The sequence below is a fragment of the Siniperca chuatsi genome, linkage group LG22 (genome assembly GCF_020085105.1).
Source record: "Siniperca chuatsi isolate FFG_IHB_CAS linkage group LG22, ASM2008510v1, whole genome shotgun sequence".
In the NCBI taxonomy this organism is placed as follows: Eukaryota; Metazoa; Chordata; class Actinopteri; order Centrarchiformes; family Sinipercidae; genus Siniperca; species Siniperca chuatsi.
Window position 1 is genome coordinate 15,184,025 of NC_058063.1, and position 26,161 is coordinate 15,210,185.

At 39.6% G+C, this 26,161-nt stretch overlaps 1 protein-coding gene across 1 annotated transcript; it reads right to left on the reverse strand.

Moving 5' to 3' along the window:
- Positions 1 to 106: 106 nt before the first annotated feature.
- Positions 107 to 25,868, reverse strand: slc7a8a (solute carrier family 7 member 8a). Its single transcript, XM_044183565.1, has 11 exons — positions 25,126 to 25,868; positions 17,968 to 18,172; positions 14,141 to 14,292; positions 7,620 to 7,745; positions 6,556 to 6,709; positions 5,990 to 6,113; positions 5,615 to 5,718; positions 4,776 to 4,872; positions 4,437 to 4,586; positions 3,498 to 3,675; positions 107 to 2,718 (listed from the first exon to the last, which is right to left on the reverse strand). The coding sequence occupies exons 1-11, from the start codon at positions 25,253 to 25,255 to the stop codon at positions 2,564 to 2,566; spliced, it is 1,575 nt and encodes a 524-aa protein (XP_044039500.1). The 5' UTR covers positions 25,256 to 25,868; the 3' UTR covers positions 107 to 2,563.
- Between the last annotated feature and the right edge of the window lie 293 nt (positions 25,869 to 26,161).

Genomic DNA, 26,161 nt, shown 5'->3' on the forward strand with positions numbered 1-26,161 from the left:
TTGTCAGTAGAATAAACTTATGTTAATGCTGAAAATGTCTCACTTTTGCCATTCTGTGTTCTTCATAAAACAAATTCAAAACAGCCGTACAAAAGAGACGTGAAAATTCTTGTTCACTAATGAATATTTTTTATTCTTGTCACACGCACCACCAATATGTACATTTATATTTTTAACACAAAAATAGACTTAAGTTTGAGAGACATGTCAGTCAAAATGGCTCTCATTACGGTAGGTACACTGCAAACGGCAACTTTAATTAGAGACCAATGTGTACACAAAATGATTTAGAAATAACATTCTTATCAGGCAGAGTATTGTAGTGCGATGATGTATTGCTAGGAGAAGAATTGCTTAGATTATCAGTATACATGATGACTGTTACAACATAGAAAACTTCATATTTCCACCACATTAAAAGGCCTGTTTTGGTCTGAATTAAAGCAAGAAGCCGAGGTTGCGGCTTATTAGGAAACCTTGAGTAGCAAGAATGTAAAACAAGAGAAATGTGACATTCACAAAGTTTATATTGTATGTTATAACTTGAGGAAAATGTCAATATTTCATTATTGTAAATATATGTAATAAGAATTGAATCACATTCTTTGAAATTATCTAACAATGGAATAAATATAAAGATAGGGACCTTTGTTTTTTTTATATATATATATATATATATATATATATATAAAAATGAGGCCCTGAATTACAAATTCAAACAGTCAGTGGTTTTTATTTACTAAGAGACAATATACAGACTGTTGTGACATTGTTGTATACTGTAAATACACAATAACCGTACAGGCACAAAACACAATCATTGTTGTAAGACATCCAAGACACCCTTACAGTTTAACAAGAGAAACTTCTACAATACTGGCCCAATGATAATAATTTTTGCCAAAACTTGTCATCTTCTTTGAGATATTTTTGGGATTGCTTGTAAGATTGAGACTCCTGAGGAAGTAGATCTTTAAAAGCACCAGTACAAACATTTAGCAAAGAATCAGTCAGATCTGTTGAGTGTTCATGTTCTGGAGGTGTTAGGCAGTGTGTGTAACGAGAAGGCAGTGGGGATGCCCTGAGACACTAACACATTATAGAAAGACTGAAGACACAAGAGTACACAATGTGTGTAAGTGTGAAGGAGTGTTGTTACTATAATATACAGCATAAATATAGATACATAGCTATTACCAGACAACACAGAATAGGTTAATTCAGGGGAGCATGTTCAGTTTTATGCTGGTGCCTGTACTAATATTGCACTAAAATCTCTTCTAGTGGACTGTATAAGTCAGAAAATATTTTTAATGTAAAGTTCTCATTTCTACACCCTAAATAAAGAACAAAAAGTTATTTAAAACACAGCTAGATGGTAAGCTACAAAAACACTTCTGCCATAAAACAACTGTTTTCACACAGGCATTCACATGTGTCGGTGTAGGGATTTGCATATTAACAATGCAAATGTGGTGGCGATAACTATCATGTCTTGCCTATTTATGCATGCAGTGGGTTAATTATCTGTGTCCGTGCAACAATCCAAAACTCTCAGATTTCAGAAACTAACACACTAACACTTTTTTTGTTGTTCCATAAACATTAAAAACTACCCCGAAGAATGAGGATTAACCATCTCTCCACATCGGTCACAACAGAGCTGTACTAGCACCCAAAAACTGAATATATTCTAATTAAGGCAATTAACAAAGAACTGTGCATCATTTACCAGCACATTTACCAATACAAAGTACAGATCACACATCAGCTTTCAGGTGTACACATCCACAGTTGCAAGAGTTAAAAAAAAAAAAAAAGGCCCAGATATATATGATGTTGAATAGAAAAAAAATAATATCACTAAAATTAATATATTAAAGCTACAATAACAACAAAGGCAACTGATATAAACAATTATCACAATTAAAAAAAAAAAAAGAGAAACAAAACACAGTACTTAATGTACTTCACGACATGAAATGACTTGATCTTGAATCTGATTTTCTGCTTTGACAATCAAAATACAGCTTTGGTATGTTGAATGTACGACAAAACTTACAATGTGGCAAAAAAGAAAAACAAAACAAATAAAAATAAAAAGTGTTTGCGTAGAGATCACAGTACAGTAAGAGTCATGTGATAAAAATAATACAACACTAACAAAAATGATCTCTTACAGTAGGAGTGTGCAGGGAGTGTGTGGGGGGGGAGGAGAGGGAGGAAGAGGAGCAGGGTGATGATGATGATGAAGAGTAGTAAATGGTTAAATGTGTCTGTTTAAGCATGTATTGAGGAGCTGCAAGATGCTAACCTTTCTTTATTGCACTGTTGAAGGACCCCAGACAGAAAAAGGTCATATAACACCAAACATGGCACAGAAATTATTGCTAAAACCAAATAAAAGTTTTGAAGACAAAGTGTGGGGGCACAAGTGTTGATCAGTAAATCCACTACAAACTGTGTTGTATGTTTGCATGTGTGTTTGAGTGTGTGCGCACCCACGTGTGCATCTGCATATGTCTGTTTCTTCTGGGGCAGGTGGGAGATAAAGACGTGTGCTTTAGCAGTCCGCTGACTTGTGGTTGTCTCTGTCCTCCTTAGACAGAGGAGACCTGGCCTCCTTCATTTCCTCTCCTTCCTCTCCGCTCCCACTGCTATTATCTACAGCCGGATAAACCACCATACAAAACTTCTGGCCCACATACGTCATCTTATCTGCAAGAAGAGAGCAACAAAGTTTTAGGACAGGGGCAGTAATGGGCTTTCAAATGACATGACAAAAAATATTTAGTTTTTACTAGGATATATAGCATTTTGGAATTTAAATGCAAACATTTTGGCCAATAAACAGATTAATTAACTGCCAAGACTAATTTTTTCCAGGACAAATAATTAAAATTCAATCATGTTTCATACAAATTAATGCTACTGTGTGTTTATAACCAAGTACTGTGTTAAAAGAATACTTTGACATTTTAGGAAATACGCTTATTCATTTTCATGCCAAGCGTTAGAAAAGATCCAAGCCACTCATGTCTGTATTTTTAGTATGGAACGAGAGCCAGGAGGCTATTAGCTTAGCTTAGCATAAAGACTGGAAGCAGGGGGAAACAGCTAGCCTGGCTAGTTGCTTACCAACAAGAATATCTACACCGTAACTCCCTCTAAAACTGCAAATTGTTGTTTTTACATTTCTGTTTGGGTACTGGTTAAACAAACTTAATTTGTGAGTTTTAGCGGTGCTTTGAACTTTGGAAAGAGCCATGCTAGCTGTTTCCCCCTGCTTCCAGTCTAAGCTAAGCTAAGCTATTTGCCTTCTGAATCTACCTCCATACTTAACAGCAAGAAAGCAAATAAGCGTATTTCCCAAAATGTTGATCTATTCTGTAGATGAGATATAGTGAATTTGTAGTTCTAAAAACGCAAAACATTTCACCACTGATGGAGAGAACATATTTCCCAACCATGACTCATCTCGCGATAAGCTAACTTACCAACGAAGGCGTCGAAGCACTGTGGCTTATTGTCCCAGTAGACTCCCAGGAAATAGACGGGGACGCCAGTCAGCATGATGGCCAGGCCGATGCCACACACCACAGGCTCAGAGTAAAGGGAGAAGATGAGCAAGAAGGCCCAGAAGAGGAGGTAAATGACCGGCCATATCAGACTGATCTGGAAGAGAGAACAAAGCAACAACTTATTACACTCATGAAGATAGTTTCTCCCTTTTGAATATTATGCAAAATTTTAAGTTAACTGATTATTTTTGCATATTCATCTCTGTCATCATTCTCTAATAGTACACCCTTTGCACCACTAGAGAGCAGCTTTCAGAAGAAGGTTTACGGCTGCTTGAAAGCAGAATTACTGCACATTATTAGTCTCTCTCTCCCCACTGGCTGTTTTTCAAGTGGATTTCAAAACAGCCTTGTTAGTACAGCTTCTTCTGAAATCAAAAAAGCACTCTAGATGACAGAAACATGAATATTTTGGGGCCAGTTTCCATTTAAGAAACAGGTTCACCTTCAGTTATCAGACTTTACTGGCTCCAACTCTGTTTTTGATTTTCTGGCTTCCATGCCAAACAAAGCACAGAGAAAGCTCTGCTCGGAGTAATAAACGACACATTTGTGATAGAAAAGATTTGGATGCAAGAAAAACATATTTACTGGTACTTCGTGACCGCAATGTATTGTTTACAGACCTTCCTAAGAGATTTGTTTGATCTGTTTTCTACTTTGTTTCTACTTTTTGCACCTGTAATTTTCTATGTTCATTTTTTTTCTATTGTGAATTTTAGTATGTTATACTATTATATATATTTTATTTTATTTTTTTTGTTATTTATTTACATAATTTGGTACATAAACTGTATACTGTAAAAAACAAGGCAAAAGACAAAGCTACAATTAGGCAAAAACACATAAACACACCTTGATTGGTCGGTGCATGTCAGGCTGTTTAAAACGCAGGACAATCTGCCCGGCGACAGTGACTCCATAGAAGAGGTAGTTGATAAAGCCCACATAGTTGATGAGAGTGTACATGTCGCTGGTGCACAGCATAAGCAGGGTGGACAGGCACTGAGGAGTAAGAAGGAAAGGACGGTCAGAGACAGGAAGTGTGATAGTTTATCTGCAGCTTCGGTGTTCATCACAATGCTGCTTTCTTATCTAGGTCTGGTTAGGTTTAACTGAGTATCATGAGAGACTGAAACTGACTTATCTGAAGGAGATAATATAGAGGAGTGTAGGGGTGAGAGCAGTACTCACAGTGAAGAGCAGAGCAGGGATGGGAGTGCAGCGTTTCATGTGAATCATGGCCAGCAGACTGGGGAGGTGGCCCTCTCTGGCTCCAGCAAAGAACAATCTGTGAGAGACAGAGATGCAATGGAAAAAAAAAATCATTCAGCTAATGCATACACAGTATTTAAGTCCACACTTTATATGGTGAAAAACAAAGACTAGAAAGTTAAATTAAGAGCACGAAGGAAATTGAACTTAATCAGCATGGATGTTTTTAAATGTAGGTAAAAGATCATAAAGCATTGTAAATGCAACATAACATCTCATGAGAAGGGATTATTTGCTCCAAGCCACAAATTATTGTGAGTTTAATATGCTAAAAATGCTTAAGTTAATAATTATCTGCTAGATATAGCTCATGTTTCACATCTACTGCTACGTACTGGTTTAGATTTATCCATCTTAATCTTTAGAGTAAAGTTTCTTCTTCTTCGTTCCTATCTTGTTGATCATCTCAAGACCCCTCAGATATATCTTGTGACCCCTTGTGGGGTCCTGACACCCAGACTGAGAACCACTGCACTAGGTAATATATTCACTGCAGTAATTAGAGGTGCATTGTTGGCAGCTGGTGCATTTCCCACACATAGTAGATCCCCTATATTGGCTTTTTATTTTTTGGTAATGAATATTAACCAATCTTTGATGTCCATACAGTGTATACTTATAAACAACACATTTACCATTTAAGAAGTCTTTATGGGGGGATTTTTGTCTTTTATTTGTTAGAATACAGAGGGAAAACAAACCAAATTTTGCAAAGACTGTTTGACCAAGGGGTGGAAGTCGTTATCGAGCCAACTAACCGTGAAGAGGTGAAGAGGGAACCGTTGACTCCCCCGAAGGTGGAGAGAGCCACAGAGATGGGCATGATCCACGACATAACTCCCAGCAGCTTCTCACCGAACGTCTGGGATGAAGGTTAGAGGGTGGATGAAAGGGAGGGACAGGGGAGTAAAGCAGACACACAGACTTATGGTTAGATTCATATTTCATCATGTTTTAATGTGTTCACTACCATAATGCAATGAATGAGGTACAAAAGGTATCAACTAGGCACTTAACAAACTTGAGCACTGACCAGCAGGGATCACTAGAGGGAGACAGCGTCATTCTACTATCGAGGTGTGTGTTTGAATCACGTCACAGGAACACCCTGCGTCATGCTCCGAGCTACTCACCACGGCAACAGCGTTTGAGGCGAGCAGCTCCTGGGGACTCATAGCCGTGACGTAGGCGATGTTGGCAAAGACGTACACGAAGGTCACGAGGGGGATGGAGATGAAGATGGCACGAGGAAGGTTCCTGGAGATGATAAAAACAGCAGTGTTTAGGAGAGAGAGAGGGGATTTAAAGTAGGAAATTAAAACTTGTACCTTAGGGGAGGTGTATTAATGGATACCAAGGTTATTAAAAAATGTGGGTTTGTTAAAAAGACAGAAAATGCAGAGGAAATGAAGAAATAAACCATTTTATACTACCAGGAATGGTTCTAGGTCAGTGGTCAGATACTGGGAATGATAGTGAGAATTTCTCCCATGCTAAGTTAAATAAATTTCAGAGAGCTTTGAGAAAAGGGATCAGGGATTAAAGTGGGAAGCTTAGTCAGGTATGCAACTGCTAATCACTGAAATAGCTGCAAGCGGCTTTAAAAATCAGCTATATTCCTATGGTAATGAGCCATTCAGCACTGTGGGAAAATGACAAAATGTTTCTAGAGATATGAGAGGCTTATAAAATGTCTTACACATAGGGGTCCACCAGCTCCTCTGTGACGTAGTTGAGGAAGTTCCATCCTCCATAGGCGAAGGAGCCTTGTAGGAAGGCTAAGGCTATCAAACCCACATCATACTCCTGGAAAGGCTCGAAGGCATTGGCTGGCTCCAACCAGTAGTACTCTCCTACATGTGGAGAAGACAATGCAAAAGATTAGGTGACATTTTTCGTAGTGTTAGATCATTGAATGGTCTTTTAATCCTCCTTTTCCATTAAAACTGTCTTGTTTATTCAGAGTTTTCTGTGTTTCTTACGTAAATCTGTATGACCATACATAACATAAGTAGGTCTGTTCCTGATCATTTCTCTTGGGTTTTCTAATGTTGTTTTGCTGTGAGGGTAAACAAACTAAAGTCTGGGTTTGCTGCGAGGAAACCCAGCTGAAAACCATCATCTAATGCAATCAGTGTGTGTAAAGCAAGTTGTAAAACACATTCTGCTAAATCCCTGTAAAGGGACTTACAGTATTTGTAAAATCCACTGTGATCTCTAAAATTCCCACTGAGAAATTATGAAATACTCTGTTTGGGGTAAATGTCTAAATAATCCATGATCTTTAGGAATCGGGTTTCTTTCTCATTTGTCATTAAATTTTTTCCTGAAATCCCCTCTTGAGGGGATGTTTTCAGAGAGCATTAAATTATTTCTACTCCCCTCATATATGACCTAAAGTCTCCCATCAAATCAGCCACTGAACTCTTCCCCATTTTTGCTGTTTCAGGGGCCTACTCTCTGTGGCTCCTGTAATAACTGGCCCTCAGCCATGTTGTGACAGCAAATCCACACAGGCGTGCTGATGTTAGCAATGTGAGGGCTTATATGCGAGGGGCCCCAGCAACTCGCTGACCCCTGTGGCGTCCACAGAGAGTCTATACTGTCCCGAATGACTGACGATATCCCCAGTGACCGCAAGTGTGTGTGTGTGTGTGTGACTTTTTTCCTTTCCCACATAGGCAGAGAAACCACCAGACAAAGGTGGAATGTACTATGAACATATGCATTCAGGGAGCAAAGATGGCGTTTTGTTAAGCTTACCCTTGCAGATCTGCACGATGCCCATGATGATGATGAGGGCGAGGGCCAGCAGCTTGCCAGCGGTGAAAATGTCCTGCACCCTGGTGGCCCATCTCACACTGGAGCAGTTCACCCATGTCAGCAGCACTAGATGCAAAACAAACAAAAAACACAGAAAAACAATAAGTTAGTACTTATTTTACCCCTTAAAATCCAGTTTTGTATTTGCCCTTAAGTGGCTTTAAGGTTGGTAAAATCACCTTATTCCATGCTGTCCAACTCTTCATTTAAACTCTATGATGTTTAGACTGTGAAATAGTCAAAACCAAGACTCCATGAGTTTTATGAATGCACCATTTTATCATATTCTGCATGTCTTGTGCATCATTTTATACCAATCCCCCCCCCCCCAAAAAAAATCAGCCTGATATCAGCCGTGATATCTTTGGATCTCCGCTAGAAGTTAAAACAAAATTTGGCCGGTTTGAATAATGATTGTCTGCACAATATGGATTTGTACTGACTGTGCTGAAATGTTGGGAAATGATTATGTTACGGAGTGAAATTAGTAGATAAAGGTTTATGTGTTGACTGTTTTATTGGTCTTATAATGGAACGGTCACTGCTTTGTTTGCAGTAGTAGCACCCAGATTATTTCCCAAGAAAAGAAGAAGTTATAAAACTGGTTACTGTGACTGATAAACCTGTTAGACACGAGACTTCAGGTCAATGGCTTTTAAGTTTGATAGATTAGAAGCTGCACACTTGACATTGTGTCTTAACATCTAACACTGCAGCGACCTTTGACTGCACTATCGCATTGAACTTCACCTGTTATCTCTTACACCTCATGTCTTACCTGCAGTAGTAATGTTCTCTTTTGAAGTACTGCGGGTATTTGATATTTGTAAATGGTTCAGTGATTCAAGTTACCTTCTGTAACTTTTAAAAATCATAATAATAATCCTATCCATGGATCTTACAATGTAATGTAAAGACAAAAAAGGCTAGATAGTAACAATTGTAGAAACACATATTCATGTAATAGATTACCTGATACAGGAATGATATCACATTAATACATTAACCAGCAATTATCATTAGATTTGGGAAATATTAATTAATTAAGTGTATCACATATATTTATTCATATTATTTACTGAGTGAACACCACCTGCAGAGGTAGACCATGAGAAGCGGTTGAAAAACTCTAGCTAGTTAAGATTTTTTTGTCCAAAATTTATTTTTTTTTAAATTCAGTTTATATTTTTTTGTATGTTGTGGTAATAAAGTTCAGATGCAATATTACATTATTCCAGTGTTCTTATTCATACAAGTTGTTACGTTATAAGTAATTTAAAAGTTTTGTACATGATATATACATAACACACATAACATACTAGGTAATTTCATGTCAGGGTGTGTTGATTTGAGACAAGATATATACAGACAACCTTGCCATACCTGAGAAATTACAGGTCACAAGCCCACTGAGTTCGACAATAATAGTTAAAGACGGCAGATTCGTTTGTTCAATGTTTTTTTTACTGTTGTTTAGTCCTTCAGGTACTTTATATACCATATATGTTATATACCATACTCCACTTATCTGGCATTAAGGAAGTGCTAAAACACATTTGGAAATGCTATTCAACTCACTTCAACTTGAGGCTGACCTAACACAGACAAAGATAATGGATTTGATCTGTACTGCTGGGTACAACAGGCCAGTGGGTTCAGGCCAATAGGGTGCCATTAAATAATAGGCCTGTTTGACTCTGTGGGATTAAGTTCATCACATTAAATAACTCTGAGCTGAGCTGCCACTGAGTGCACAGTGAGTGGGGTTTGCAGACTGGGCTTGTATGTAGTTGTGGAGAGGTTTATGACGTTTTTAGGTTGGTGAGTGGGTGTTTTAAGGGGGCAGATGGGGGGAAAAGTTATGACTTAAACTTCCTGGGTTGTTTTTTTTTTTGCAAACAAAATTACTACAGCAGACAAACAAAGAGTTGTGGTGAGGTGGCGAGCCACAGGGCTGCTGCTGGTACTCCCCCCACAAAAAACAGGAAATGAGAAACTATGCACACGCAGATCAGCTTATGACTTGATGTGTGTACTGTATACACACAGGCACAATGAACTAAAATACAACTGACTGATCCTCATGCAGCCCTGAGCAAACACATCTTCAAACCTCTTAACTCATCCACCAGTAAACCTGTTTTAGGAAACAGATTACCTTTTTCGCCAATGCACTGCGTTACAGAAACAACACGTGTCCCCTCCTACTCCTTTTTGTTGATTGGCAGGCTGTGAGTAAACACCTGAGGACACATTCTCCGAGCCACAGGCAGCTCAGCTGTCCGTAAGCTGAGTATACAAAATGTGTGTGCGTGTAAACTTGCTGGGTTAACTATGAGCCCACAGGAAAACACGACAGAATTATGACCATGCACTCTGCCATCTGTAGGAAGAGTCGGACCCAAGGGTGAAACCCCCCATGTGTTTTTGAAACGGTACACCTTGGAAAACCTTTGGCCTGCAGACTGAAAATGACCAGCGACTGGAAGCGTCTGGTTTGACTGTCAAGGAATCTTGTTATGACTGGATTTGTAGGTAAATAAGTAAGGTTATATCCTGCACTCTATTAGTCCAATATTATGCAAGGGGCCAAATTTAGGAAATCACAGAAATGTGCAAACACAGCAGCAGATAAACACATGCATGCTGCCCCCATAAACAACAATATCAGATTTGAGGGGGAACAGCTAACCTCTCACCCGCTTTTCCCCTGAACAACAGCAGCAAAACAAGGACAAAACATCTATAAAAACGACTCAGCAACTGTCAACATCTGTCCAATTGACAGAAGAGACAAGAGACAAACCAGATCACTCTGTTGGCTCAGCCAATAAGAATCAGTTTAGCTGAAAACAAACCAGAGTTATGAGTGCTAGCAGCTCTTGTCAGAACTAAGCACATTTAGTTTGAAGGTGTTCGTGGAAGTAGGACAAAAACGACAGGTTAATGTAGGTCAATGTGTTTGTAATCCAAACAAAAATGCTAAAGCTCTCAGAGAGTGCCGGCCTCTGCCAGAGTTACACTTCCTTGACAATTTGTTATTACCTCAGCCAAAGAAGCTGTGTTTTCAGTGCTTTTTGTTTGTCTGTTGATCAGAAGAATATCTCAAAAGCATGCCGACAGATTTCAATAAAATTGGTAGAAAGTTAGGTCATGTGTAAAGGAACAAGTCGTTTGTTTTTTGGCGTAGATTGGACCAAATAGCTCTACGATGTAGAAGAGATTTTCTATTTTTCCTAAATTCCTTGCTTCAACATAGTTATCAGAGTAGACCTTGTGGTTTTCCACCTAAACAGATTTTCTGCCATTTTGATTTTATTTTGCCAAACATCTTCCTGCAACTTTCATCTTAACTTTACCAAATTTGGTACATAAAACAGTTGGGGAGATCAAAAAGAGTTTTTGATTTCAGTTTTTGCAGTTTTTCTGTAATTGGTTGTCAAACACTTTTGGGTGTGATGTGTTTGGCAAGGGTAATTAGGTAGTGGATCTCTTTTGCGTTGTGTGTTGTGTTGTGCAGCCAAACAGGGCAGCCAACTGAGCCCATCTGCCAGTGAACAGCATGTCACAGGACATCACAGGTGCTTTACAACTCTAGGGGGAAAACCCTTTGGAGATCAGGGAGTAGAAATACAAAAAACTGATTATAGGCAACATGGACGCCCATAGTAGCGACCTTCTACTGACAAACCTAAACAAAAAAACAATTGACAGCTGGCATCTGTCATGCTGATCTGTTTTGCTGTAGCTGACCCTGGCCATTCACCTACTTTTGTTGAGATGTGCAAAAACGAGTTTCCATTTTAACTTTCTGGACGAAATTTACTCAAAAAGAACTTAAAGTAAGGACACAGTTGTTTTCCTTCTCCAGTGCCAAAAAGTAGTTAGAGTTAAGCCCAACTAAAAAGCAGTGATTACTGAATACTTTTGGAATTCTTAAAGTGGGATCTTTATTTGACAGGTCAGATTAAGGTATTAACAGAGAATTAACAGTCTTGTTTTGAAATCCTCCACAAGATTTGCTTCATAGTAATGCACAAACACACTTACACACACATACAATACACACACTCTTCTCCGGTGTCCATGCCTGTCTCTCTGTCTGAAGGCTTCCTTCAGTATTTGGCCAGTGTGTGTGAACTTTGTTGAGGCTTTCAGCAAATCAACCACTGTCATGTTGGCGACAACACATTTATCCATTTGTCTTCACACATTGACTGCTCAGTGCTACACTCCTCTAGCTGCTTTGCTATCAGTTATTCTCCACCTTCTCTTAGGTGACCTCTGACCTCTGAGGGTTAAATAACAGAAGAGCTTCAGAGAAAAAGGGGAAAAACTGGGACAGAGAGTGACATAAATGGGATAAATCAAGCAAAACAGCTTTGATGATGTAACTGCAACTAACAAAGCGAATGCTGCTGCAGTGGAACTTGTGCATTATTGTTAAATGCATTGCACTACACAGTGTGTGAGCTACTTTTACAATTTGTCCAGCAACTAGTGTCTATACCCTGAATTACCCATGATGAGATGCAATGATTCTCATTTTGTTTACAGTGCAGTCTTGGATTTACTGGCAGTTTTTCAACATTTGTACCTGTCTCAACAAGCAAAGTCCTTTTGCTGTATTTCTTTAGGCTATCTGCACTCTTTTATCTCTACATAATCCAAAGTGAATCAGTGTGGAGTCTGAGCTGTTAGCTGGTTCAACAGGAAAGTGTATTTTTGAAGGAGAAAGAGTTTAATTTGTAAAATGTTTCTCATAAGGACATTTCATTTCCATGTCTCCAAGAAATTATGTTCATAGGGCACTCATTTGTTTAAACATAACCATGAACAAGTTTAATAATGTTGGTGCTAACAGCAGATATTTTGACAGAAAACAAATGAAACATGTTGTCAGTGAACATTTTACTGATTATGTTGATATATAAATATAATGCCGACAGCATCACGTTTCCTCCAAAATGTATTTTCAGTTGCACATTAGTAGTACATAAACGTCATTTCTAGGAGATTTGGGTTGCCAAGTGGTATCTTCTTCCTTATGTCATTTTAGATAAATCTGAGGGAAGTCAAGATGTCCTGTGAAAACCCTGTATCTCCAAAACGCTAATCTTCCATGAGCTACAAAAAACAGTCCTGCTTTCAGCTTGTCCAATGTGTTTTTAAATGGTTTTTATAACATAAGAAGTAGGAAAATGGGCTTTTCACACTGCAGTTAGCCCCAGGCTATGAAAGATTTTAAACTGGCACAATCCTGGCACATTCCAAGTGCTAGCCCTGCTCCGGTACAGGGTTAGCCCAGAGTTTGTGGGGTTATCATAGCCCAGATCTATGAATATGCAGTGTGAAAAGCCTATTGGTAACAATGAGTCCAATTCAGTTTGTCTGATACCACTCTCATGTCCGTAAGGGAAATATGAAGCTATATATAATAGTTTATCTTAACACACACAAGAAGGGGGGAACAGCTAACCTGGCTCTGCCCAAAGGTTACAAAATCTGCCTACCAGCACATTTAAAGCTCACTATGGTTAACATGTTACATCGTCCTTGTTTAATTTGTGCAAAAAATAAGGTGTAAAAATGACAATTTGCCATTTTACATTCTGTCACATAACCCCCGTAAAACAGTGAATTTTTCTATGGATTAAACAATTGAGATATAACGTGTTAACTGGTGAGCTTTAGAGGTGCTGGTAGGTGGATTTTGTACCTTTGGACAGAGCCAAGCTAGCTGTTGTTTTACCATATTTCCAGTCCTTGTGCTGAGTTAAACTAACCGGCTACTGACTGTAGCTTTTTATGCGACGAACATTCCTAATGAGAGTTGTATCAATCTTCTCGTCTTGTAGTTGTATCAATCTTCTCGTCTAACTCTCTGCAAGAAAGCAAATAAGTGTATTCCCCAAAACCCGTCATGTGTGAGCACATGGAGCTGAGAGTGTTGCCATAGCACATTGAGTTGCACACATTAAAGTCAACAAAGGGAGAGCAGTTTCCCTTGAGGGAAATACAGTTGAAGCAGAGGAGGAACAGAGAGGGGGTTAAATTTCTGTGACTGTTAAAGATCGCTAAAACCCTATGATGAATATTTCTGTAATAAGCACAACACACAGCTGACACATACAGCTCAACCCCAATACTGGTTCTACAGGTATTGTACATAACAGGCAGTGTACATTCAGGCAGATGTTGACCTCGTTTTGATGAATCTAGCCTAATTTGGGAGGTAAAATTCTTGAACTCAGTGATAACTTTAATAGTAAACCACTAAGTGCTATGCTTGAAGCGAGTTTAAGTACTGTTAGTTTGTTAGTAGCGTGTTGCTTAGCTGTTTGAGGTGTGTTCTGAGTTAAGACACATGTCTGTGGGCAACAACAACTGAGCATGTGCATGTGTTTGTGTCTAAATATCTGCACACACACTCGGCACACTTGTCTGACTATATTACTCACAGAGGCAGACAGCAGCGAGCAGACGCAGGCCATTCTCCGGCGGGAAGCAGGTGGGGAATAGAGGCTGCAGGACGTAGTTGGAAAAAGTCAGCGCGATCACGGCCTGGTTGGTCGGGTAGATCACCAGCACGGCGATCCACAGGCGCAGGAACCTGAGACAAAAAGAAGGGAGGGTGGCACGGTTACAAACACAGAGGTATGGGAGAAACAGTAGGGTGCTAAACAGGAGGAATATACAACCTTCATACATATACATCCTTCTATTTACTGATTCAAAGCAGGTTATTTTTGGTTGAAGGCAGAACAAATGAAGTGTGCCAAATAAACAATATTTCTACCAAATAAACTCTATTTCTTACTATGCTTGGCCTCTCATAGCATTAGCCAAATCCACTGTTGTCTGGCTATAAAATAACGTTTTAATTTGTACTTTCTGTTTTAGTCAATAAAACAATTTATGATCATTTGAGTCATTTATTAAGCAAAAATCTCACACATATGCTGGTTCCAGCCTCTCAAATATAAGGATTTGCTGCTTTTTTCTGTTTTACGTCATTTTAATTTGAATATCTTTGTGTTTGTCAGAGAAACAAGCTGTTTGAAGATGTTGCCATGGGCATTTTGTACTTTTTTTGTGAGATTTTAAAGGATAAACAATGAAACAATCAACAGAAAAATACTTGAGATATTAAGACAATACAAATAATAATTCCTTGCAGCCCCCTTAAGACAAAGCAAAAGGGAAAACCCCATGCTGTTAGTGGCTGTATGAAAACTTTAATCTTGACACAAGCAATGTTTCAGTTCTGTTACGTCATGTTCAGTTACAAGCATGTGCGGGTTTACCCCCCAAATTAAATTTTTAAGTCAGAGCAGAAACAGCATTTAGACTAAGCAGCAGTTAAAACCCTTCACTGGAACCACAACTAATACAATTTCAGTTTGGCAGTTTAACTGAGGTAGTCTTGTTCTCTGTGAGGAAGTCCTTTTTCTTAGACAGAAGATCATTTAATACAACGTTCATATCAGAAACCAAATTAACAAAAGTAGCAGGGTCATAAAAAACTAAAACTAAAATTTCTACTTAAATCAGCCTTTCACAGAAACACTGAGCATGGTCACAGTGTTAGAAACTGACAGGATGAGTCAAATTATACACTGATGCAAGCCTTGTCAGTAGTGACGCTCATGGTCACTGGAGCTACACAAACAGATTAATACAGGGGATGTGGTTTGAGATGAGATGAAGGAGAGCAGTAGGGTTTAGCTGAGTGTAGCAGGAGAGACAAGGCGAGTGGTTTTTCCATGAAATTCCCTGAAAGCTTATAGAGGGATCATTACAGCTGACTGCATTAATGGGATTGTGTGTGTTTAATGTAAAAATTTACAATAAAATGCAGGCCAATGCTGACTGAAACCTCTATGTAGACACCAGTGGTAGAACATAGTAAGGAACCTTTCCTCAAGTACTTTGTTTGTTTTACTTTACATATTCTGCAACTTCATGCTTCTACTCCACACTCCACTACATTTCTCCGGGAACTATTTTACTTTTTACTTTCTACATCGATTTGACAGCTATAGTTACTAGTTACTTTGCTGATTGGGTTTTGTATTCTAAACATATGATAAACTCAGATTATATGATGCACTGCTATAGATTAAACAATGTATAGTAGTTTGCACAATTTTCGTAGTACACGTAGCGCCACATGGACCAGCTATAACATTCAAATGCAGCTTGCAGGTTAATGTATCAATAAATAATAACACTCTGAAAGGGGCCCTTCTGCATAATGCATACTTATCCATGTGATAGTTCACTACATATGCCTGATAATATTTCTGTACTTTTACTTAAATATAATATTAGTCCTTCAAATGGAGGGCAAATAGCTGATTAAGTGGTATTACTACTTTTTAGGTCTGCAAATAATGATTGATTTTGCTGTTCATTCATGTGCAGATTATTTTCTCGATTAAAAATAATATCCCACTTTCCTAAAGCCCAAATCGACATATTCAAATTGTTTGTTTTGTCTTACCAACAGTCCAAAACCTAAAGATATTCAGTTAACTATCATAAAAGACAAAGAAATGCAGCCAATATTAACATTTGAGATGCTGGAACCAGAGACTTTTTGCCATTTTTGCTTAAAAAATGACTTAAATGATAATCATCAAAACTGTTTCAGATTTATTTTTATATATAAGACTCATACTAAATATAAAAGTTTGACACATGAATTAATCTGGATAAATAAAGATGTTTCCCAGTATTTCCTGTGTTTGGATTATTAATAACAGAAACAAACTAATCTGTTCCTTTGGATTGTCCATTTATGTCATGTAATTTTTATTTATCTTTATATAGCCCAATATCCCGCTTTAACCAGTTTTAAACAAAGACTTCCTGCAACCTGTGGAATCTATAGTAGTCTATATACTGCATATTATGGGTGCAACACAACATTCATTAGTCTGACATAACAAAGAGCCTTTGTACTTGAAACACTGTCCATTCAAGTTGTGTTTGAGCGTACAACTTTACGAGTTCTTCCCGTTTTCTACGAGCTTTCCGTTCTCCCAGCTGCTACACAGTAATATAAAGTATTTCCGTCGCTGCAGTTATTGACTTATACGCACATACGCACACACAACTGCACCCCCCAAGCCCACATACACACATATAAGGATAAAAGGAGCAGGACAACAAAAACAAACACCCCTTGAACACGGTTTATTTATCCCAGACAGAGGGCACAGGGAACCGGAGTGTCCCCAATACTTCAAACCGAGCATCTGAAGTTCATTGATGTGTATTGATAGCTACTGTACAAAGGGACAAAAACAATCATTGGCTGTTTTGTCTGGTTGAATTCCTCTCCCAAAATACCCTGATAATATGTATCCTTGTGATAGTTGAAAAAACAATGGTCTAATCTGTGTTTACAGTCTGGGCAAAGGCACAGTGTGTGTGCGAAATCTACGCTAACAAACGATATTGTTTTGCTAGGAAATTAACCTAGCATGGTTCCCAAGCGTTTACTGTGAGTGCCGTTACCTTAAAGCTAACCATTTATGGTTATGGATGAATGGGAGAAGGAAATTCAAACCCAGTTGACAAAGATTTAAAAAAATAAATAAATTAAATAAAATACACAGCAGCCTGACAGTTGTAATTATGTGAGTCACTTTGACTGTTTGTTAAACTACTTTGTGATTGTGGGCAGGTGTGTTTAAACTTAATGTGGGTTTACTATCGCTGTACTACATCTAACATTTGCACTTGACTTACTAGCTGTCTGACCTACATCGGCAGGCTCATCCACCAGGATAAAGAATATAGACATGTTGGTATACTCACTTAAATCCATGTCAAATTTACTTTAAAACCTTAGTGCCCGAGAGTGAGTAAATATGCCTGTCCTCAAAAGTGATAAATTTGCCCATAAATAAATCCATCATTTGCAAAAATATGATGCCTCAAAATAACTTTTGGTTATTAGCTTTTAAAATAGCTTTTAACATCCTGTCATCTCGAAATGTTGGTAAATTATAAAATACATTTTGCATCGTAGCTACGAGTGGGAGACTATCTTCCTCCACACCAATTTCCTGCACATGGCACATATTGAGTCAAGCCTCCTCTTTCTTAAAAATTGCTTTCCATTTCTATATGTCAGTCTCCTTTGATGTATCATGCTTAGTGACTCAGACCACACCTTCAGATATGAATAATGAAAATAGATCTGAACGCCCCTCGGATTGATTCCAACTGTAAGCAGATGGCTGAATGTCTTTATGAATGTCTGGTGTTCACTCACCCAGCCAGCCCTCCGAAGATGTCCTTGACATAGGAGTAGTCTCCCCCCGACTTGGGGATGGTGACACCAAGCTCGGCGTAACACAGCGCCCCGATGGCGGTGATGACACCCGTGATGATCCAGACGATCAGAGCCACGCCCACGGAGCTGGCGTTCTCCATCACTCCCTTCGGACTGACGAAGATACCTGAGCCGATAATGTTACCTGGTGGGGGGAGGAGGGAGAGGAGAGGAGAGGTGTCAGGTGTTAGTGCAGACTGAAAAAGAGGTTGTTGTCAGCTTGACCCATATTAGGACATAAAAGTCAGGACATCTCTGTATCCGCTGCACCAATTTTGTCAATCTTTCTGTTAATGTGTCTCTTGCAAGACCTCCAACTTTATGCACCTGCAATACTAAATCACTGGAGCACCCCCTTCAATCTACACTTTAACTGTATCACCACGCAACAACAGTGCTAAATTGAAAAAAACCTTAATTAATCATATTGGGAAATGCACTTCTGAGAGTTAGATGAGAAAATCATTACCACTCTCATATCTGTGCACTAAGTACAGAGAACAGGGAGGAAATTAGCCTAGCTTAGCCTAAAGACTGAAAATGGGGAAACAGCTAGCCTAGCTCTGCCTGAAAAATTGTGTCTACCAACAGCGCTAAAGCTCACAAACTGACTCATTTTATCTTGTTTGTTTAATTCAAACAAAAACAGAAATGTTAAAGAGACAATTTGCCGTTTGACCGGAAGTTAAGTGCTGCAGCAATTACCTGATGAATAAAAGTTGACAGATACTGTCGGCGTGCACAGGTTTTAGTATACGTCTCAGCAGGTGTAATGGTGCCAAACCTGGCAACCTCACTGAGACAACAAGACTCTGCACGCGAGTGTTAACCATCGAGAAATAGTTACAGCTAACGTAACTCTCCCTAAAACCACAATACATCAAAAAAATCTAAAACTGTATGGCCCGCTTTCAGCAAAAGTACACATCATTTGTAGTTAGAGAGCTAAAACTTGCAAACAACCTGGTATGGTCCTTTAAATTTGCTACATAGTTATACTTGCTAAGTTGTCTGTAGTGCTTTTACTTGAGTAAAAGTTCAGTTGTAATAGTTATTGGGTGACTTCCGCTAACAGCGTTGTGAGCAGACAGATAAAATGAGCGGGAAAAAGAATGGAAGCCATGAGTAGAAAGTGAGAGACAAATGAGAGAGAGCACTGTTTGAACAGTGATGAAGCAGCTGAGCCATTGGGCAAGTGGGAAACTGTGATCTGCTGACTTTGCAAAAAGTTACGAGGAGATGGAGCAAGACAGAGCGGGGTGTACTGACAGGTTCAATGAGCATCAGAGTCCCAGACGGTTTACACAGGAGCTGAAAAATGGAGGGACGGACAACTGGGTTCAGGTCCAACATGAAAGAAGCCGCCCGAGCCTCCAGACAGATTCACTCCTCTCCGATGTGGCTGCGACAAAGCCGAGGTCGGAGGTCAGGAGCCTCCAATCAGATTCTGCTGACTGGGTTGATAGTGCTTGAACCCAGCGGCCAATAAAAAAAAGTGTCAGGGGTCAAAGGTTGAAGGCTGAGTGGCATTTTACAGTACAAAAGTCAAAGGTATGAAAGATACTGTCACATTCTGCCTGGAGAGTTAAATGAAGTGCAGCGATTGTGTGTGTGTGTATCACGTTTCCTGCTACAACTGCCAATTAACTACAATATATAACTTGCACTTATATGTCCAGCTAGGTGCATAGTGTGACAACTGTGACTTGGAGGTATAGTGGGTCGTCCACTAATTGGAAGGTTGACGGTTCGATCCCGGCTTCCACCATGTCGAAGTGTCCTTGGCCAAGATACTGAACCCCAAATTGCTCCCGAGGGTCATAACCTGTGATGAGGGGTCAGTAGTAAATATTGCTTAATTTTAAGGGGTCAAAACATAAAAAGGGGAACCGATGGACTAAACCACTATAAACTATATTTTGATTTATGATAAAAAATCAACAGATTAGATAATAATAAGAAAATAATGTTTAGTTTCAGACTCAAACACACCGTCCTGTTCTCTTTAAGCACTCCTTTGAGGAAATGTTGATATTGCAACCTCCAGCACCAAAAGAAAAAGGCTAAATACTGCCACTCATAATATATTGTATCTGCTTTCTCAGATCAGTTCAATCTAATGCAGAATCTGTAGGAGGAGGGCATTCAAATTTATACAACTTTAACAGATTCCATATGCATCACGTGCGAGTGATGAGGACTGCCGCTCGCTTATGTAACTGCAGTTGCAGGTAAAAGGTTAAATAGGTGACAAACAAAACATCACACTCCTGATTATGTTGACATCTTTATGGCAGCAGAGGTCTTCAGTGCGTGACCTTTGACATCTAGGGGGGAAAAGCAGCCATGCATTGACTCTCTGTTGCAAACCCCCCGATATGCTTCTGCAACAACTTTGCAGTCAAATAAAAGGTAACATGCTGGTTCTGGATGGTCTGAATGAGCTGAACGGGTGCTTTTATAGGGGTGGCCAAATGTGCAGGCTCGCAAGTGCTTGCGTGTGTGTGAGACATGCTGACTAATGTGGAATCTCTTTAGGTTTCCTGTTCTTGTGCTCGTTTTTACATCCTTTTGTCTTCAACCAGGCCAAAGGGGAACATGATTTTTTTTAAAAACATGCTGTTGCCAAACCGCCGGCTCTCTCTTGACAGACAGCTCGGTTGTATCTACTTTAAGAAGCAGTTGATAAAAAGTCTGAACTGTCGTATCTCTTGAGGTAGCATTCATCACATCCGTCCACATGTCTCTTTGTCATGTTTCTGGACCACATCTTACTCTTGTTACAAATCTCTGCAGGCCTCAGCCTCTTTTACCGCAGGATATTTTGATACCCTCCTTTGTTTCTGGATCGTTGTTTCACAAAGGAAGAGGCTTGGTCTCAGACATGCTCTCTGAGCACATTTCTGTTCCTCTTGGACTTTGTTTGATGTCTTCTGACAGCAGCAGACTGAGGCTCCACTTCAGACTTCACAGAATTTATTTTTATGGTCTTAGACAGCTCTGAGGTTCTTTTAAGATCTCAGTTAGTTTGTTCCTAGGACACAATCTTTTATATGATTTGTATTCATGATTTTATAATAGCATTTCTGTTTAATTCTGATTTTGTGTTATCTGTTTCATGGTGTTAATCTGTAATTCATTATTTGGACGACTGACAAGCATTTTCATTATGATTTAATCTGTCAACTATTTTCTGATTTCAGTTTACTGATTAATTGTTTGGTCTATAAAATGTAATAAAATAGTGAAAAATGCCTGTTACAATTATCTAAAGTCCAAGTTGATGTCTTCAAATGTCTTGTTTTGTCCAACCAACAGTCCAGAACACAAAAATTCAAAACTAAATCAGTTTACAGTCACATAAGACAAAGAAAAGCATAAAATCCTCACAATTGAGAAGCTGGGAAAATTACATAAACTATTAATGATTATCAAAATAGATACCAATTAATTTTTCTGTCCATCGAGTAATTAATCAACTAATCATTTCAGCTCTACTCATAATTATTGCTACCTATCTTGGGCATCATTCTCTTGCATAGTTTATCTTAAACATGCAAACACAACACCCAAGAGATGGAACCAATGAGAGAAATGAACAGTTGTGTTATTTGTTTGGGCCTCGATGACACATGATTGAATGACAAACCAGCAGCAGCAGACTATGAATATTAACAAGCGTGTGTGTTTGTGCAGCATTAGGATATAACCCTAATCAGCCTCTATAAAGCTCTGTAAGATTAGTTCTTGCATTTCCACCCAGCGTTAAATCCCTGTTCAAACAGCCACCAAGCTGGGGCAACCTGCTGCTTGGCTCTCCGCCAGACCCTCACAGACGCTGCAGGCCCATGTGCTAGTGTTCATGCATGTGTGTGAGTTATTATCATACCAAAGCAATTTACAACGCTGAAGCAATTTATGAGAAGAAAAAAAAAAGAGTTTGTTGTCATCATTCCACCTGCCAGCCAAGGATTTAGGCTCACTTTTAAAAGACAAGAAGCTACTGTGATAGGGTAAAACTGAGCTCAATATTTAATCAAAGTGGTGTGAATTTAAGTGTATGCAGCAATTCAGTTACGAAACACATAGAGTGGAGTCCAGCTCAGATGTGGCTAAGCCAGGCAAGCTAATAAAACAGCATTATCAGGGCGGGGCATTCTTCCAAGTGGCCAAAAGTTCACTTCTAATCCCAATTCCTGCACGTTTCTGTATATATGTGTGTGTGTGTGCGTGTGTGTGTGGGTGAGTGATAAATGCCTGTACTGTACAATAGGCCATAAATCTGTTTCATGTCCTCATGCGCTCAGACCCCTTTTCGTGGAAACCCAGCGGGGCATGTTCACAGCAAAGGGATCAGACGAGTCACCTGACCTCACGTCTCTCTTGCACATGACAAAGTGAGCTGAACAAGCACGAGTGACTTGGTCAAGGACGAAAGCACCGGCCAAGAACAGTCTGGTGACAACACCATACGAGGTGTATGGACTCTGGACGGCCATAAAAATCCTCTAAGATGGCATGAGTGGCTTAACAGTGCCAACCTGTTTCTTAATAGTTGGCCGATGAATGGAGAGCGATAAATATAATGATTAAATTATCTAAATGTTGGGGCAAAGATAAACTTAAGGGTGGGGCTACAGAGAGAAGATGTTCTTTAGAGATATCTGCAATCAACGCAGAACACGGTCATTGCCCTGGAAAGGTGCGAAAACAATAAAAATGTGTGTAAACTGGTTTAGCCTTCTACTGTGCTACTTACAGCAGAGCAGAAATGACGTCTTTCCAGTGGAGTCTCAAGGATTTAGGGAGTAAGTTACAAACTGAGAAAGAACAAAGCCTTCTCAACAACACTGTAATGCCAAGGTTGCTCTTCATCTCTCCCTGTCTTGTCCTCCTTTTTTCCCCAGCTTCTGTCTGCCTCTCTCTCGGGAACTCCCACTCACTCTCACTCACTCTGCCTTCTTTCCTCCCGTTACCGTGGAAACATGTGAATGAATGCGTCATCCCCTCCCTTTTCTTCATCTTGCCAAGGTCAACACGAAGACCATGCGCACTCAACCTGAGCCATATTTCGTCCCTGTGTTTGTATCGATCGATCTGTCATCTGATGGAGTTGTCACTACTTGTTTGCTGACGGTATTGAATGAAAATGGCGTCTCTCACCGCCTTTGATTGACCTCTGTACAGCCCTGCTACTGCATTCGTGTCATTTACCCCCATTATAATATAGATAAGGCGATGGATGCAGTGTTAGATTTCATTGCTTTAAGTTAACTGAAATTTTACCATAAATCTGAATAATACACACAATGACAGTTCTGCTAGATTGCTGATGATCACTCTAGATCGCTTTTAATTGAGTTCAACAGTAAGAATACAGTATACAGTAGAGCAGAAAATAGTACAAAAGTACAAATATATTTAAAAAAGCATTTATTTTCTATATATTAAAAAAGTATTTAAAAGAAAATCACACTTTTCATTGACGTTCAGCCCAATCGCATGCACTGAATGTAAGTTCCTGTTATACATATGTCCTACGTGAAAGTAACTATTGAATATAATCATCAAAATCACAAAAAGATATCTAAATTTATACCAGCATAGATGACAAATATATTAATTCTGGTGCTGAAACATCACAATTTAGGAGATACTGGCCAAGTGGTGGCTGTGCGCATGCTGCCAGTTGAACATCAGTCTCTCTACTTTAAGATGAAAGTCAGGCATGTTTACATTATGACTGAACCATATCTGTTGTGCACCAAATCTGCTTTGTTTTGCCAGTCAATCACGATACTTGCTATCTTCTCAAAACATGAACAAAAATATGAAAACATTATTCTACCATGAAAAAAGGGTGTGTTACTAGAGTTTAGATTGGCCATGTGTGTTTTTGTATGATGCAATTAAATTAAAGAGTTACTCCAGCGAGTTAGTACACGTGCTTTAGATCAAGTAATTCCACAGAACTGAGAGGCTTGCAAGAGACAGATTTAAAAAATATATAGGTTCAAACTTCAAAAACCCTGGATCTTACATTTCCCACAATGCAAATCAGTCTGATCCCTGATGAAATCACTGGGGTTAGTTTCTCAGACTTCAGAGAGCTACATAAGAAATGAAACAACTGTTTTCACAGGCTGTGTAGTACTGTATTACCCATGACGAGCAAACTGAACTTAATTTGTACAATGTGCCCTTTTAAAGTTGCATCTCTCTATCAAAGTTACCAAAACCTATTCTTATATACATTTAGTTTTTTAAGGCAAATACAAGTGCTGTAGGCCAATTTATGAGTATCCAGGTGTTGCCAAACTGTCATGTGAGCCTACAAATTGCTCTGAATGGCCTCTGAGCATCAGAGATGAGTGAGGGTGACGACGTCATCGTCACTGGCCAGGGTACAAAGAAATGATGAAAGTTTCACTGATTAAAGAACACAGCTGGGCTTAAGGCATGGGGCTGAGGCAAGACAGACTGAGAGGGATATAGCTTCATTTGAAAAGAGTTACTGTTACAAACAACCCAGTGTGTGCCCTTTTAGGTTGTGTGTGTATCCAGTTTGGGATACAGCATGCACCTTTGCACCATCTTAAGGCCTGTGTGCTGTTAGCAGAATAAGTGTGTGTTTTATTTCGAACTTGTCACACAGATGCCTTCATGTGTGCAAAGAGTAACCACAAGCTCAATATCAGCCAACTACTCTCTGTGTAGGCCTAAATGTTGGTGTGGTGCTTAACTGCAGGTTCCATCAATAACTCTATGTTAAAATACAACATCCTTATCTTGAAACACACATCATAAACTTAAAATAAACTTCCTCATTGAATGGCGGAATCTGATCCCAGTGCAGCTTTTCTACTCTGCTGAGGGCTGATCACTGTGACTTAGGCTACAGGTGGCAGCACACACTCTTTCTCCTCCTTATTTGCCGTTTTCTCTCTTTATGTCTCTCACTCTGACACTCATACACACTTTTCAGACTTTCCCAGACTAACTCAGAGTAGGCTATTAAAAGGCAGTATGTTACTTAGACAACTGGTCGCACCATATGCCAGATCTGGCTCTATCACACAGACAATCACACAGACTTACCAACGATAATACCGCAGGCGCTCACAAGCCCGATTTCCTTCTTGAGCGCAACACCTCCCGACTCCTTCTCGCCGGCAGCATCCTTGGCAGAGCCCGACGTGCTGCTCCGTAGTCTTGCACCGTCCGTCATGCTGATGGCTGGACTTGGCTGCCCGGCTTTTTGGTTGTGCTTTTAGCTTCTTTTTCACCTCACAGCACCCGATGCTGCCCGCCTTGTTCTCTAAAACGTGCTGCACTTATCTGATGGGGAATGTTGATTGTCAAAGAAACGGAATAATTCAAAAATATAAGTGCAGGCTGTAGGAAATCGTGTGCACAATGTCAGTTTCCGGCGTTCAGCGTGCAAAATCGTGACTGTAAATTCTACTGTAAAGTCTGAGCGCAGCTGAAAACCAAATGGTCTCTTGCACTGGTGCCTGTCGGCGTCAGGTGTTGCTACAGGTCACAGTCTACACGCACATCAAGTCCGGTTATCGAGCGAAAAGCTCATATCCAATGACATTCCTTAAAAGTGATAAAAGGAACTTTTACTTCACTTTGCCTCTGGTGTGAGCAGCAGAAACAGGCAAAAATGTCTCACTGTTTCCTTGTTCCAGGTGTGCGCTGAAGAGACAAAAGCATCCTCTCTGCGCCGCAACCAGAAGCCGCTCCAGTGGTGGACGAAAAACAGAAAAGTCTTGTAGAGTCGTTCAGGTCTGCCTCATAAACATTAGACCTGTGTTGTGCTTTAACAGGAGAGGTTGCATTTGAGTAAATATACATGGTGCCCTTCATATGAGTTGCAGTTACAGTAGCGCCGCCCCCTTTCTGCTTCCACCCACCTACTTGTTTTTCCTCACTCAGCCTCTCCAGGACCTCCCGTCTTTTTTCCCAACCATCAGCTGTTCCACACAGAGAACCCCTCCCCAAACAAGGCAGCTTATGGGCGAAAGACAAGCCACGTTTAGGTTGCAGCACTCTGACATGCCTTAGTTTCTGATTATGTCTTGTGACTGTCTCTTCACCACTTCCTCCCATTGTTACCGCCTATTTTTAA

Coding starts and splice junctions, on each gene's coding strand:
- slc7a8a (XM_044183565.1), bottom strand. CDS start 25,255: ATGACGGACGGTGCAAGACTACGGAGCAGCACGTCGGGCTCTGCCAAG. Junction 7,746..14,140: donor GCTCGCTGCTGTCTGCCTCT/GTGAGTAATATA, acceptor TTTTGCATCTAG/TGCTGCTGACATGGGTGAAC. Junction 5,719..5,989: donor CCTCAAACGCTGTTGCCGTG/GTGAGTAGCTCG, acceptor CCTTCATCCCAG/ACGTTCGGTGAGAAGCTGCT.